Source organism: Phalacrocorax aristotelis, chromosome 8 (genome assembly GCF_949628215.1).
Source record: "Phalacrocorax aristotelis chromosome 8, bGulAri2.1, whole genome shotgun sequence".
NCBI classification, from domain to species: Eukaryota; Metazoa; Chordata; class Aves; order Suliformes; family Phalacrocoracidae; genus Phalacrocorax; species Phalacrocorax aristotelis.
The window spans coordinates 13,832,083-13,848,602 of NC_134283.1; the positions used below are offsets into that span (position 1 = coordinate 13,832,083).

At 38.2% G+C, this 16,520-nt stretch overlaps 1 protein-coding gene across 1 annotated transcript in view; it reads right to left on the minus strand.

The window, feature by feature from the left end:
* ZNF536 (zinc finger protein 536) overlaps window positions 1–16,520 on the minus strand; it is a 299,046-nt gene that overhangs the window by 137,086 nt on the left and 145,440 nt on the right. Inside the window, exon 6 of the mRNA XM_075101471.1 lies at window positions 1,266–1,418. Coding sequence (XP_074957572.1) covers window positions 1,266–1,418 — 153 coding nt within the window. The remainder of the gene's footprint in view (window positions 1–1,265; window positions 1,419–16,520) is intronic.

Below are 16,520 nucleotides of genomic sequence, written 5' to 3' on the forward strand. Positions count from 1 at the left end.
TGAACAAATTTTCCCATCTCAACAATGAAATTTTTTTCCTCAAATAATTTTCAGCCTTCATTTTCAATTTTTCAAAATCAGGCCTCACACTTGCAAACCCAATATTAAGTATTACATCTGCGCAAGCACATAGGAGAAACATGACTGCTGATCTTGGGAAGGAAGGAATATACTGCTTATTTGGTATTTCAGTGAAATAAAAATTAAAAGTGAAGTTTTTCAAGTAGGAGGTACAACTGGAAAGTATTTCTTCCAACAATTTATTTTACCTATCAATTAGAAAAGTAGCAGTAAATTCTTAAATTAATTTAGAATGGTTCAAAAAGACAATGACTCCACAATTACAGTGCCCACTATGTCTGTTTCCGAAGCGAAGTATCCTAAATCTCTGGTTTTACATACTCTCCCAAAGCCTACTATGATACCTACAACTTGGAAGAAAACAGTATCACATTGGCCATATATAGAATTTTAGTGATGTCAAGAGGACCCAAGGATATCAACACCGTATGTCAGAGTTTAACATATACTGTGTCTCTTCATGAACCTTACCATGCACATATATACCTTTAAGCAAACAAGGTATTATGACTTGAACAGAGTGGTTATAGTTTACTCATATCAAGAGCAGTCCACCCAATGAGTGACATACCAAAATAAAGTAAGAATCCAGAGGAGTAGTAAGTCTCTGTAGAGTAGAAATGCTGTGACTGTTACTAAAATAAAACATGGTAAGTTTTACCATGGTGCAGAACATGGTAGGTTTTACTACTTGCAAGTACTAAGTCGAGTGAGTTCTAGTGGAAAAAAAATGTAAAACCATGAAGCTGATGTATTTATATGAACAGTGAGAGGTTAAAAATGAACGTGCTAAATGGAACAAAAATAGAAACTCTGAGAAAAACATACAGGATCCCTAAGCAGATGGTAAGGAAGCCTTTGAAGCAGTTTGTATAACTGAGTCTGAAACCAATAGGCTTATGCCTATTGAAGGACAAGGGTAATTGAAGGAAACAGTGATGAAGCAGGGAAGGAGACAGAAATAACCTCAACTGGGAAAAGATGATTCTATTAAAGTGGTCTTTATCCAACAACACATTCCTTGTGCTTTTATTTAAGACTGTCATGTATCCTTCTCAAAAGACTTTCTCCAACTAATGAGTCCAAATCTACATGGGGAATTAAGGCTCCTAGCCACATATTATGTTAACCCCCCCACAAACATGGCATGTGTCGAGAGTGCTCCGCTCACTTGTTCCTCTCACCTGTATGTATTCTCAAGTGGACCTTTAAGTGATGTGACGTTCTGAAAGTTTTTCCACAATATGGGCAGTCTTTCATGGCAGAACCAAGGCTCCTGTCTCTCAGTAAAGCTGGCTGCTGGACTCCTACAGATCTCCCAGCTTCTTCTCCAATGTCTGCAACACAGAAATGTTCTCACATCACTTCAGCACATGTCAGAAGTTGTTCTCACTAAAACTGCTAACACAACACAAAGTTAAACATGTCAATACTACACCTGTCTCTTTCATTCTTTAAATCTGACAGAATGCTGACAATTCATGTATTTTCTTGTTATTGTCTTAAATTATTTCATCTTTCCTATCATCATTTTAAGCAGCATATGGTACCTTTATATTGAACTGAATTATACAAGAAAAGAAACAGCTGTGTCAGCAGCTGGTTTGATTTCTTCTTTTGCTTAGTTCCTATTAATTTTTCCCCAAAAAGTTTTAGATTGTTGTTCTGTTGAATCTATTTAATTTATAAGTATTGTGAAAATCTGGATGCTTTTAGAAGGGAAAACTCTGCATCAGCATATTAAAACCTACCAAAACAGAACTGCAGTGAAGGATGGGGGTCCAACAGCACTGGCAATATCTACACATAAAGCTAATCAACTCCCTTCTGCAACATTTCAGCACTGAAGTTACAACACACAACCTAGTGAGTGACCTAACATAATGGGAAAGGCAATGAAAAAATTGGTCATATGAGGGGGAATTCCTTCTCCCTCTTGCCTGCAGCTCCTGAGTTTTCTCCTCCAGTGTTCACAGCAACACTTATTCTTTGCATTGTAATGCAATGGGTGAGACTCCAGGACACCTCTTCTGATATAAAGAAACAGTCATTCTCAGCCACCTTGAATAAGCTGCTATTATCCAAGCAAGCTACGAACAAAATAACTTACAAAAGACTGACAGAAAAATTGCAAAAAATGTAGGGCATTTAAAAAAAGTCATTATTCAAACCACACAAGACTTATCTATCATTTTGTACTTACAGGGTCATGTAGTATTACATAAATATATAAATTCACGATTTCACCAAAAAGGTACCACGGCAAACGTTGAAATTCTGAACCAGTTTACGCTACTGGCATGCCACAGAGGGGCAATACACATGAACACATCATCACACCTGTATGCAAAAGCTGAGCTATCTGGGTTATGTTGAGGTGAGGAGCGTATACTTAAAATCTGCATGCATAGTCTTGATTATTTCAACCACAAACTACTGACTAAAAATGTTCTGTCTTTACCCATTTGACATGTAACTAAAGCTGTCAGGAAACATAGTGCAGTTTACACAGCGTTGCCTTTTAAATGGAAGTGATGGGACATAAGAAAGACTTAAACATTTGGCTCTAACAAAAACTATTCACACAGTAGCAGAGACCCAAAATACCACATCTCTGGAAAAGGTAACACTAACAGGCATTTCATTATTTATTATAAAATGGTCCCTCTAAATTATTTTGCTTAAAGCTGAAAGAAGGGGATGATAGAGCAATCAAAAAAAATATATATAAATGCTTATCTTAGTCATGTATGTAAACAAGCTACTGCCAGTTTTCAAAAGGCAAAATCTGATTGTTCGTAGACTGCAGAGTTACAGCACAATATTTAAGTTAGAAAGCTAGTAACTGTCATTTTGAGTTATTCACAAATATGTAAAGCAACATACTGTAGGAGTTTATTTTGTCTTTAGGAGTTCTGGAAAACATAGATAGGTGCTAGCCTATAATTCCAGTCTCCCTAAAAAGTTTAGAATTTCCTCTTTTTTTCTCCTCAAAAGTTGTATATAATCATGTCTTAAGCTGCTTCAGGAAAAAAATTAATTCCTGAGTGCACGAAGTTTTTTCTGAACTGCAGAAGACAGATGCATGATGATAAACTGCAGGATTTTATTTTGGTTTTCAATAAATACTATATAAGCATTATAGATAAATATATAGATAAAGCTAACAAGCTACTCAGGAGGAATTTACCGAATAAGTCTACTAGTTATGTTTCGCTATACGTCACTCTAAATGATGGCCTGTTATCTATTTGCCTTTTATCTTTCTATCTAGAGTATGTGTGGCCCAATAAAAAAAGAATAAATTTGTAAGATAAACAGCTCACTTTGCAGATTTAAGAGTCTAATTTTCACTTTACACAAAATTGAATTTTTTCAAGGCAGCGAGACGATGGAGTTTACTCTAGCACTAATCCCTCTGAAAAAGCAAACTGAAAACAATGAAGCAAAGAAAGATGTGGGTGGTCTGAAGAGTTTTCTTTTAGATTTAAGTAGACATACAGTAGATAGCTCCAAAGGCTTTGCTCCAACAGGGGCCTTACCTTGAAGAATTTTTCTTCCCACAGCGAAAGCATTCCTAAGACTTTAAAGCGGGGCTGAGGGGTTTTCCTTTGAATTCCTCTGTCTACAAAGCCCACCGAAGTGCTGGAGGCCATCGCTACCTGAACAAGCAGCTTTACATCTAAGTTCTTTTATTTGAAACAATGAAAAGATATGTTCAAGGCTTCCAACTCCCCCCATCAAATGCTACCCCAACTTCTTACTAGGGCCCAATTTTGGCAAATTGTACCTATTTCTCAGGGCACTTAAGTCTAAAATATGCTTAACTTTAAATACATTGTCTCACTGAGTCTCTTAAAGCAATCTATGCAAAGTGAAGAGGGAAAAAAAGTGACATAGAAAAAGAAGAGATCAGCAACGAAAAAGTTAAGCAGCGAACTGGTGAACAGAGACTATGTCAACAAAAGTTTATGTGGGGAATGAAAAATCTTCAGCTGTACCAATAATCATGTATTCTATATCTCTGACGTCCTCTTTCTCCTGCTATTAAGACCCCTTTCCTAAGTAGAAACTCTCAGTACTGGTAAATAGTGCAAAACTGTAGTAACATTTTACAGACCTGCAGAACTAGGATTAGACCCAGAAAATTAATTTAATTTAATTGATTTACTCGGGATTTGAGGTATGTTTTTTGGGCTGCTCAATTCTGAGGATAAAAGATCAGGAAGGAAAGAGAACAGTTACTTATCTTACAGCCATTGTGGTTCACTGAGTTATGTGGTCTACACAATGTACACTCGTACATGAGATTAGACTGCTTTTTTTTACTGTCTACTTCCATTATAGGCAGACCTATGTCCTGAAGTGTCTTCCTGCCCATCCCTACCTTTCCTGATTCAAGTGCAGGAAATAACAGAACAGAGTATAAAATGTTGTATACATGTACATGCTAGATGTAAGGCTCCCAAGCCTTGTCTCTGAACTTACTTTCACTGAACTTTCCTTTCCCTTTGAAAGCATATGGTCACAGCAAAATTTATGGACAGAAGTGCAAAAAGCAACATTCAGTTCTATATATGAAACTGGTCTTTGTGTCAGTATAAGAAGAGGGAAACAGCTGTGACGCCTCCAGCTGCTATGTATGCTGTACCTGCTGGGCAGGCAGATACCGCTACGTGGCACAGGACACAGAGGAATTCAGCCATGAAGCAGCTTCTGGGGTGGTATGACAGGGACACCTCTTGTGTACCATGCCTCAACTATACTTAATAACTGACTGTGGGTATGTACTCATGGGACAACTACAAGGAAAGAAAGTTCACTTTAACATCCATATCAGAAGGTGGCAATTAGCCATATAACCAAAGAGCCAATTTGGCCAAAATGTGAGTAAATCTATTTGCCACACAGACTGAAATTAAAATTAAGCAATCCATAAGAACTCTATTTGAAGGACTAGCCCTTCTTCAGACAGATGCCCACTTCTCAGGAGAGGCGGGACAAAAAGCCACCACTCCTTGCCTAGCGTGGAGATGACCCATGGAGGGCTGCAGGATGCTCCCACGTACCCATGGTACCCACAAAGGAAATTTCCACAGAGCCAGACAATCCCAATAAACAGTTTTGAGCAAGGAGCACTTTTACAGTAGCAGGTTAAATGAAAGGGAGAAACACACCAGTGAATTCTTTTTTTTACAGCAGGTATCTTACTAGGTAGCAGAAATGATCTACCCAAAAATGAGCCACTGTCACAGCTGGCAGTGCCCTCAGTGCACTGAGATGCTAGAGAAGTACAGTGCCAACTTCAGTGGATATTTCTAGAAATGAGAAGACAAACTTAGGTAGATAGTAAATCTGTGTACTCAAAGTAGAAGCTATCTAGCCAGTCATATAAAGAGCAAAACAAAAAAAAATATTTGAATTTTCCATATATGTTCTGTACGACTGGTCTACCTGTCTGGGATGAGTCCATTAACCTGACTGGAAAAGGATTGATTACTTTTGTAAAAAGAAACCTGTTTTCAGTTGGTTAGATAGCAGCACTGATTTCAGTCATGTTAGCAGCCAAATTTCCAAAGGAGCATCTATGTACATGTCTACATACATGTCCCATAAATTTTATCAGAGTATTTATTTGCTACACGTATGTGAATGACCAGGGATTCACAAAGAGGTACTTTAATGTTCAAAGAAGCTAAATTGCAGTCCTCATGCAGACTAAATTATCAATGAAGTGAGCTGGAATTTGTCAACACAAGGATTGCCAAATTAGCCAAAAACAGGCAATCACATGGAAAAGGTATTGCACCTGGGAAAACGTAATCTGGGAGTGCAGTACAGACTGGGATCCACCTGGCTGGAGAGCAGCTCTGTGGAAAGGGACCTGGGGGTCCTGGTGGACAGGAAGCTCAACATGAGCAAACAGTGTGCTGCTGCGGCCAGGAAGGCCAACAGGATGCTGGGTTGCATCAAAAAGGGCATCACCAGCAGAGAGAAAGAAGTCATCATCCCGCTTGACTCAGTGCTTTTCAGGCCACACCTGGAGTACTGTGTGCAGTTCTGGTCCCCTCTATACAGAAAAGATGTGGACAGGCTGGAAGGGGTCCAGAGAAGGGCCACCAAGATGATCAAAGGACTGGGAAACTGCCATATGAGGATAGGCTGAGAGAACTGGGTTTGTTCGGCCTAGAGAAAAGGAGGATCCGAGGGGATCTCATCACCATGTACCAGTACTTAAGGGGTAGCTACAAAGAAGATGGAGACTCCCTTTTTACAAGGGGTCACATGGAGAGGACAAGGGGGAATTTGCTCTTGGGGAGATTCCGATTGGACATGAGAGGGAAATTTTTCACAGTGAGGACAGTCAACCACTGGAATAATCTCCCCAGGGAAGTGGTTGTCTCAGCCACGTTGGACACTTCTAAGACTCAGCTGGACAGGGTGCTGGGCCAACGTGTCTAGACTGTGCTCTTCCTAGAAAGGTTGGACTAGGCAATCCCTGAGGTTCCTTCCAACCTGGGATTCTGTGATTCTGTGAACTCACAACATAGGTAATCTCACAAGCATGTGTTTGCTCTTGCACATTTTTCAGACAATATTGAAGAACCCTTTGAAAACGTGGCCAGAAGCCTGTAAAGCCCCACATAATCCCAGGCTTTCATATACTTCTGAAATTCAAAATATTTGTAGTTCTTTAGAACAGCCTGTAGAAGTTAATGAAACAAGGTGCAACAAGAAGTGGTAGTGACCATGGGTATTTTTTTATGATCTATAAACCATCCAGATTAGCCCATCTTGTGGCACGAAAAATTATATCCTGAACCTAATGTCAGGAAGGGAGTTAGAAGATATTCAGTGTGTTAATCCTGTCACTGCTGCCACCTTTATGCAAGTATGCCTGGATTCGGCCATCTAGTTCCCTGGGAAGCAGTGTTGGATATGCCAAGTTTCTGGAAAACATGGTTTACCTTTCTTGCCTATTCCTTAGAGGAAGCTTTAATAATACTGAAAATAGTGGAAAATAGGAATATAATTAGGGATATAGCTAACCATACTTTTCTGGCTACCTGAAGTAGCTTCAATTAGTATGCTTCAATGTAAATGAGAACAGAATCTGGCCCAGTGCTCATAATTTGAAATTAGAATCCTATTAGCAGATGTCACCACACTTTTTTTGCTAGTGAAGTTCATGGCTTAAAATGAAAGAGTCTAATATTATTAAATATTACAGTTATATTTTAGGCCTCCGGAAAGAGTTACTAATGCCTTAGGTCAGGAACAACTCACTGTCTCTATTGTTTCATCAAGGATTTAGGGTTTTATAATGACCATATATGGGAATCTTAAACTGTTAGGCATTAATATGGATTGGCAGAGAATTTGTTTAAACAGAGAGCTATTTTAGAAGAGAATTGGAAAGGAGGCCTACTAGTGAGAAAGCAGCATTCACATTGTTTGTATTATTAGAAATAAAGATTATACCAAAGGTTCCACTGGTAAATAAAAAGATACTGCTTCTGACATCAGACTTCCCACTCAGGTCTCTAACCACACAGGCAAACAAAAGGCACAAACTGCCCTGCCTCTGCTACCAATTAGTGCATTAGCAGATTTAAATTTAAAATACATTCTAAATTAAACTGAAGTAAAATGCTCATAACCATTTATATGAGGTAAGACTTGCAACATTTATAAGTGGGCAGATGGCAGTCACAGCCAATACCTCGGGCTATAGGGGAGCTACCTAGGTGTTATTTCAAGCACAAGAGCAAGGGAGCCAAAATATTCTAAGCAATTTCTTAGTAACTGGTAGGCAGGTGACTTGGCTGCGACACACATACTTTAAGGCCATACCTGGAGCACATGACACACTTGAAGACTGGTGGTTTTCATACCCCATGGGTGCAAAACACTTTGCACGACAATACTGCATGTATGCAAATGTTGGTTATATCTTAATGCTTTTCTCTGTGGTACACATTCTGAGAAAAATGCAAGAGCTGTTATACTGCACAAAGAGACATCAATAGACACTTAACCAAAATTAAGTTTTTGTTTATCACAAAGTGTTTCTTATCCTCTTTTTCTTTTTTTCATTTTAATCAAATTCCCTACAGAGTTTTTGTTTTGGAGTTCTTAGCAGTCTTACTTTTCAAATTGTTCTAAAACCTTAAAACCTTTTAAGATAATCAAAGTTCAAACACAGTTTCTGAGTACATCATTTTAGCTGCCTTATTTGAAGAATCGTGTGTCCAAAAGACACAAAAAATCACAAGTAATACTTAAAAAGCAGAGTTGGTTATTTGCCATTAATTTACTGTGCTCAGTTTGGACTGAAAATTAAGCATATTGAAAAAAAAAATTTTTTTGAGAGACCATTTTTTGCATGAGACCTTTTTAACTGTATTTTTTCTTTAAAGAAAGAAGACATCTTAAGCACCTTACAATATCTTTCATTTAACAGTTGGCAGAAGGAAACTCCCAGATGAACACTGGCCTGTGTCTTTCTCTTCAACCAGCTGAGTGATCCAAGCTTTAATAAAGCTGTTCCAATTATTGTAAAAGTCATCTACTACCTTATAGCCACAAATATTGACAGTTTATTGCACAATGCATTCATGACATTTGAAGGTCACATCATACATAATACATACACTTTTATAAAAGTGTCTGGAACAAAGAAATACATAATCAGCAATTACATCTTACTATTTGAGGATATGATTTTACACTTATTTAAAATGAAATACTATATGAAATGCAAATTCTTAATAAAACACAAAATAGTCCATTTTCTGTACTTAATGCTTTATTAATTAATGATATTGAGTTCCGTTGTACAAAATCAAGGGGATGCAGTCTATGCCCCAAGAAGATTACAGTTAAATATCATTATCCTGCAAACTATCACATATATTCTTAGCTCAGCGGAAGAAGAAAGTAAGCTTAAAACTTTAATCTTGCTAATATATACCTCTCCAGCACTATTAAATTCAATGACACTTCAACACTTAGATTTCAATCAGGACTGTAGCATATTATTGAAATATTAGTTTTGATAAAATTGAATCAAAATTAAACTGAAAAGAGTGCTGGAGAATTTTAATACATGCACATGCAGGTACATCAAACTTCTTCATCCTCTTCCAGTGCTCATGACTAAGTCCATTCTAAAATCACACACATTTGCACAAATGGCCTAATTAAAAGGTGTAAGTTGCAATTTATGCAGTCAGACCTGTGCACAGTCCTTCATTGAAGCCAACAAACATCAGAAATACACAGGGGACGGCCATCAGCATGCTTGTCTTTGGTTAAATAGTCTTCATTTTTATGGTATTGCCACTAGATCCTGGAACCTCCAGCTACCTAATGAGAGCTGAGCTTGCGGCAAATGACCACGGATCACTACATCGTTCCCTCTAACACTGTTTTTGCTAGTTTGATTCAAAATCCTGCTATCTTTTTTCCTAAGATCTTCCACCATCCAACTCCTTCACTGACTTTTCAGTTCTGCCACTCCAAAGTCATGGCTTTGAAATCCCACTTCCTCAATTTGACCGTATAGATCAATGCACTTCAGATACCAAATCACTGAGTTTGCCAGATGAGGTTCATGAAATTCCACTAGACGTGTATAATCTTTCCACAAGAAAAGTGGATGCTTTAGAAGAGGATATATTTCATCATTTAGCAGAAAGATAGGTCTGTTAGCTGTCTTGAAGGTAATGCTAGTTATTCTCAGTGATGAGCTTCTGCTTGTTCTTGCTTTGTTCAGAAGTGCACATCTGAGCTGCCAGAACACCTTATTGTATTTCTCTGTCCATAACACATATCTTCTCAAACAAAGCAGATACTTGCTCCTTGGATCAGCAGTGCTGGGCTTAAACATGTATTCATTGATCTTTCCTTGGTATTTTGCCAATATTCTTTGTCATCTATCCTCAAAATTTACTCTGGTGCTCGTTTATACTTCTGATAGCAATGTTAGCTCCCAAACCTTCCATACGACATACTTTCCATGGTTTTCTCCTCCTTTTCTTAAAAAAAGAGCCTAGAATATTCTGGATTTTTACCAAATGTTCATGCCAACAACAGTCTGCGATTCTCATGTAAGCTTGTCTCACCAGTTTTCTTACACAAACCCTTGACTCACTTGTGTTAGCTTTGATCCTATTACCTAAATTTGAAGTGGGCACTTGATTACTGACCAGAGAGGACAAGGTCTTTCCATACTTCATACAGATTGTTTACTGCTTTTGGAGAAAATTCCAGTGGGGAATCTAAGCAGAGAAGCTATCCAACTGGACCATCTTTTGGATTTGTATGTGTTATTTGTAGGCAGGTGTTCAGGTACCAGATGGCCTTAAAGCCCATACTACTCAGGTTATAGCAGCTTCTACAGGCTGTCTGCATCATATTCCCATCTCTGAGATTTGCAGAGTGGCTACATGGAGCTTGATAAACACTTTTACCTAGCATTGCTCTCCTGATGCCAAGGCTAGCTCAGATATCCAATTTGGGAGAGTTGCCTTACAGTCCCTCTTTAATTAAGTACTTCTGATCTCCCACTCCTGGGATGGATTGCTACTGCTGATTAAGCTCCAGAAGTAAGGATCTGTGGAGGCAATTTCATGAGGGAGAAAATGAAGTTGCTAGCTAATCAACTAATATAACCATTAACTGGACTTCTGTGAATGAATATATTGCCACCTTTTTGCTTCCATACTTACCTTGTTTCTTCCACATGTTAGCATCTCTACATACCTATGGACCAAACACGTAAGGTGCACTTCATTATGACTTCTGTCTTGTTCCTAAACTACATGTGGGACAAACAGAATCATTTGGTACAGTGTACAGGCTACACTATGAAGAATATCCAAGACTGTCAATAAACTGCAGGAAAGACGGTGAATCTGGGTGGAAGAGAGTGGTATTGAACCTATTTTCTCCAGGTTCTTCCCACATGCCTAACAATGCAGAGTCTGTAAGATTTTAAAAGGCACAAATTAACAACCAACTCCACATAGTTTTTGAAATCCATTAATATCTTTTAAAATCTTTTGAGTACTTGTATGGAAACATTTAATAACTACACTAGCCAAGTTTCACCCTGAGTTGCTGGGCTTAAACAAATCCAGAAAACAAACAAATCATTTTTTCAAGTCAGAACCACAGACTTGCCTACATTATGAGTAGCTCTCAGGGCACCAGGTATCATTAGAGAAGTTTTTGTGTACTACTGATTAAGAAAACCCCTTTTCATTATTATAATCTTATCACAGGGTGGCAAAATCAGTATAGACGTGCTGGTAGCAGGTCATCAGATTTTATAGAAATTCATTCTAAGAAAGAAAAACGTAAATTATTTGGAATGTGACAGAAACATCTTTCTGTAGACACCAGTAAGAAAGAAACCAACCGTAAAGTCAGTCACATAAAAACAACTGTACAGGTAGCTAAATTACAAACTTCCCCCTCAACAAAATGAGAAAGAATTAAAGATTGTCATTCCATTTACAGATTTCTGATTACAGAGGTCCTGACAGCATCTCCAAAAAGTGAATAATGTCATGGGGTGTGTTACAACATTTGGACAAACTACAATAGTATAGACTTTTCCAATATCTGTATTTTCTTACTTTTTACTTTGCAGTGCTGCCTTCAAACTAAATGACTGCTTTGAGCTAATAAAAATACCTCTGTAAATAATTTTTCTCCCATTTAACTTCTTTGGTACATGCCACTTCAGTATAATTTCCAACTTCTTTCCCCATTTCACAAAGAATAAGCTGTACTTGAAGAAATACTTATGAGGAACTCTGAACTGCTGAAATCTATTTTACTAGCACCCCTTTTCTACAAATAAAATATGTTAATTACATGAGTTTTGTTATAATGGAAAAATATTGATTAAATTCATTATTCCTAATCTTGAGAAGGGATCCTTTAAGTATTCAGTATTTTTTTTTTTCCTCATTGGTTTAACAACGTATACTGGGCATACTGAGACCACGATGTCTTTAAACATGATATAATATGAATGGGCTTGTTAATTTTTTTTATACTAATGATGTATCTCAAAAAGTACATTACTAGGTCAACCTGTATCCATGTTTTGTAAAATAGCCTTAAAGTACACTGACACTGTAATGTGCTATTTGTAGGCTATAAAAATATGAAATACTGCCTATGGAGCTGATATATCATTAATCCAGTTCCTCTTTTCTACTACGAAAATATAAAATTTTTCATCTGAACTGTCCTGGTAAAACAACAGAAGAAAATACTATTTTGAATGCTCTCCTCTGATTTAACTGAGCTTGTGGCAATAACTGGTTTAGGCATAGGCTTCAGTATGCTGGAATGATCCTGAAACTAATTTTGCATGTGTTGGAGTTGGACTGTGGCCATGCACGTCAGTATGCTGGAACAGAGTTATCTAAATCCTGAGCCTTATTTTACATGTGCTGGTGTTGGACTGTGGCCCTGCAATCTTTTAGGTCTCCATCTGTAGCTATCAAAGCCAGGGTGCACCCAGCCACTTGCTACTGCTCACTGCTTTCCTTCCACAGGAAAGCTACAGGCTCGCAACCACCCTCCCACACATCGGTGTGACTTGGAGCTCTTCAGAGTCCTGGCAGGTCTCATCAGCCTTCCTCTAAAGGCTCTTTGCTGCCATGACCAGCCTTTTGCAGGGCATCACACTTCTTATATCACTACAGTCCCAGATAGTTATCAAGTCCCACATCAGTGACAAGAAATATCGGACAGATGTTCCCTCAGATCCAGTGAGTTAATTACTCTTTCAATACCAGGTAAAACAGCCCACTAATTTTTAAGCAAGCTATGGAGACCACGGCTCCCAAACAATGGAAGTTTCTGAGTTTCCCAGCCTGACAGGCCCACTGGCCAAAGGGATTTGAAGTCCAGATGGTCTAATAAGAAGCTTGCAGTTGTTTTCTTCTGGGGAAGGGGACAAGAAAAGATCAGGCACTTGGAAGCCACGTTCCTCAAAAAATACAAGAAACACTGGCTGTGTACAAATCTGGAACACCAACACAAAGGCAGTAATGGGAACTGAGCAAAGCAAAGGTACTTGCACAAAGTACTTATCACCCCGCTGAGATGAACTGGTAACCTCAAGGGATGTAGAGGCTGATAGTAACACAGTACAAAGTTTTTGCAAGCCTTCATCCACTTGTTTACAGTTCCCCCACATTAATCTACCAGCAAATACATATCTTAACCCATCAGGAACATCTATAAAATTAGGAGATAATCCAGACTAAATTATTTGCAAGCACATTTCTCTACCAGAATTAATAACATTTTGTCTCTATGGGGCTTACCAAACTGAGGAAACAACTTCACACTAAGGTCAAAATTAAGCATTTGAATGAAGATTGGGCATTCTTCTGTGACTGGACAGACACAAGTTAGCTTACTGTCTGCCTCAGAGACAGAGGAAGACTTATTTTAGAAGGAGGGTTGTTTCATCTCTTAACTTATTAACAATGCATTTTCTTCAAACTCCAGGAGTAAAAGAAATTCAAAACCCAGGTAGTCTGCATGTATGGAAGCACCTTTTGTTTAATAAATAATTCAACCATGAACAGTCAACAGAGTGAACTAAAGTTGGCAAAATACAGTGTTGAAAAATTAAAAAGTGTATTCAAGGCTGTATTCATTTGCTTCACTTCTCATATACTGGAGAGACAGGCTGTGCTGAAGTTCTAGCTTTTTTCTTTTTCTTTTACATTATACACATACAGTCACATGATGCTCGCTTGATTTTGAAAGCTGCCTTGCCCTGGAATTACTCTGTCTCTCTTTCTGTTACCAGCACAGCAGCCACTGCTCCTCTACCTCATGAACGTAATCAGAAAGTCAGCCAACATGTTCTCATGAGCTCCTCTGCCATGCCTGTGAGGGCCAGACTTAATTACCAACCACCTTGGAAAACAGAAATACTGTAAGACATTCTGGAAATATTCAGACCATCATCTAAACAATGGTCCCATATATTAATAAGCGTATGGTAAGGTACAGGAAACACATCTGGCTGCAAAAATCTGCAGATAATGATGCAGTGAAATCCATCCAGGACTGAATGTGTAGCACACCATTGTAAATGCATAGAAATACTTGGAAGCAGTTGAATGCATTTGGTACTGACTGATCCTTGTGAGGACAGTCAAAAGCATATAACACTGTCTTAAGTATGAATTCACAGGCTCAGTTTCTGTAAACAAAATTCTTAGCAGTAAGCAGCTGAGCATAGAAAGGGAAAAAAGCAAATAAATTCTTACACTTAGCCTTCTGCACCACAACGTTTCCAGCAGACAGCAAGGAAAAAGTTATGCTGTGGCAAAACCTCCTAGTTTCAGATTTCTGGAGAGCTACCCATTCCCCCACATATCCCAGAGCAGCAGCAGGTACTTAATGCCTTCCTAACAAAGCACAACCTTTTAGACTCCACTCTGCTGACTGTTTGATTCCCATCACTGTGAATGGCTTTACAATGTTTTGCATCCTTTCTGATCAGCATCTTCTGAACCAGTGACCACTCTGTAACCATCGTGCAACATCCACCAACATGCAATTACCAGCTTGATGATGTTCATGTGACATTAAATGCTGATAGAAGGAAATATTATCTCAGAAAGGTAAGATATGCAGGAAAGAAGATCTATACAGGAAAGGAGAACAGGGGAAACCTAATCTTTGCAAAGTAACACTGACTTTAAAGAAAATTACTCAGCAATAATATAACTTTCAAAGTGGACATGCTAATTTAAAGTGCATCTTCTTAGAGTCACAGGTTGACAGACATGAGCCACATTTGGAGGAGACAGAAGTTTCATGAGTACATCTTGAATAATTCCACGGCATATGGAGGAAGACCAGCTTTTTTCACAAATGTTTCCCTATTCTGAACTGTAGCAAAATTACCTGCAGTATATAGGAGACCAGATAAACGCCTTATACAGATAGGAAACTTTCAACACCTTGCTCTGTTCTGACAAATCAACCTACGAATTATATGTACAAAATAAATCTCTGGATCTGACAAAATGTGAACAAATGCATCAGGATATCTACAGAGATTGTTTGGACCCAAACTCCCACCATGCAAGTCAGAGAGTCTTAAGAGACTAATTCTGGCCAATTACTAGCTTATACTGAGACACTATGTAATAAGTACCATCTCAGTGAACAGACCAATTTAAACTCTGAGAATGCAGACTCCTGCATTTGTGGAGACACACGTTTCCATGCCTTCTCAGGATGGTACTAGAGGGAGCCACTCCAATAGGCTGACAAGCCCACGCAGAATATCTTACATAACAAACAGATTTGCAACCCATTACATCTGAAAGCTGTCTACAGTAGGACTGGCCAACCTTACAAAGTAATGTATGGGGTTGAGAAAAGGTGAATGGCAGTATAAAATGGTCAAATGAAACTGAAATAATTTCAACAGTTTTACTAGTACTGGTTCTTTTCTCACTACAGATTCTGTGATACCTCACTACAGATACATGACCAGTCACGAGGGTCATACGTATTTGTTTCAAGAAAGGGATCCTGTCGACTAGTGGGCAGTGCAGCTTGCTGATACATGCTGAAACATTTTAATAAAGGGTGGACAACCAAAACCTGTCACTGCTTAATGGCCAGTAACTCTATACTGCTATCACACTAAGTTTTATGATAAAAAACCGCAGGAAAGTAGCATTGTATATTTTAAATAAACAATGATGGGAAGATGCAACTTAGGAAAGGCAGATCATATACCAGACATGACAGTGATGAGTGTTACAGACCAGTCGAACTGCATTCCAGAAAAAAATTGCTGGATAGCCCATCACCTGCAGTACTGCTCTGGTGAATCCTGTTCACCAACCAAAATACTTCCTTCTCTGTATTCCAGGGTTCTTTTCAATTAATATTTGTATTAGTTATGTTGAACCACTGCTCATCTACTAAGATACTATCTGATTTTTTTTAATAAATTCCTTTCTTCTTGGATACACTTTCACCACAGGTTTTTTGAAGTATGAGAGTAAACTCACAGTCCCTATGATGGCAATTTCCATTCATAGTTTGACAACTACATGTTGCGATGTTACTTGAAGCTCCTGCCTCTTATCTTTCAATTTTTCTTTAGGGAAAAACAGGACAGAAATATATTCTGTCATCTATTTGAAAAGATGCAGATATAATCCACCTATGATGATTGCAATTTTTGGAATTAAGACTGTGATCCAAAACAGCAGTATGATCTGCATTTTAACCACAGCTATTACAATAAATGAAACCAAACACAGTGATTCTCCACACATTTATCTTTATTCCGATAATGTTTTGCAAAACTTCTGGCTGAGAATGCTTTACATCAGTAAGCATTGTTCAAAATATTTTTTGAAAAA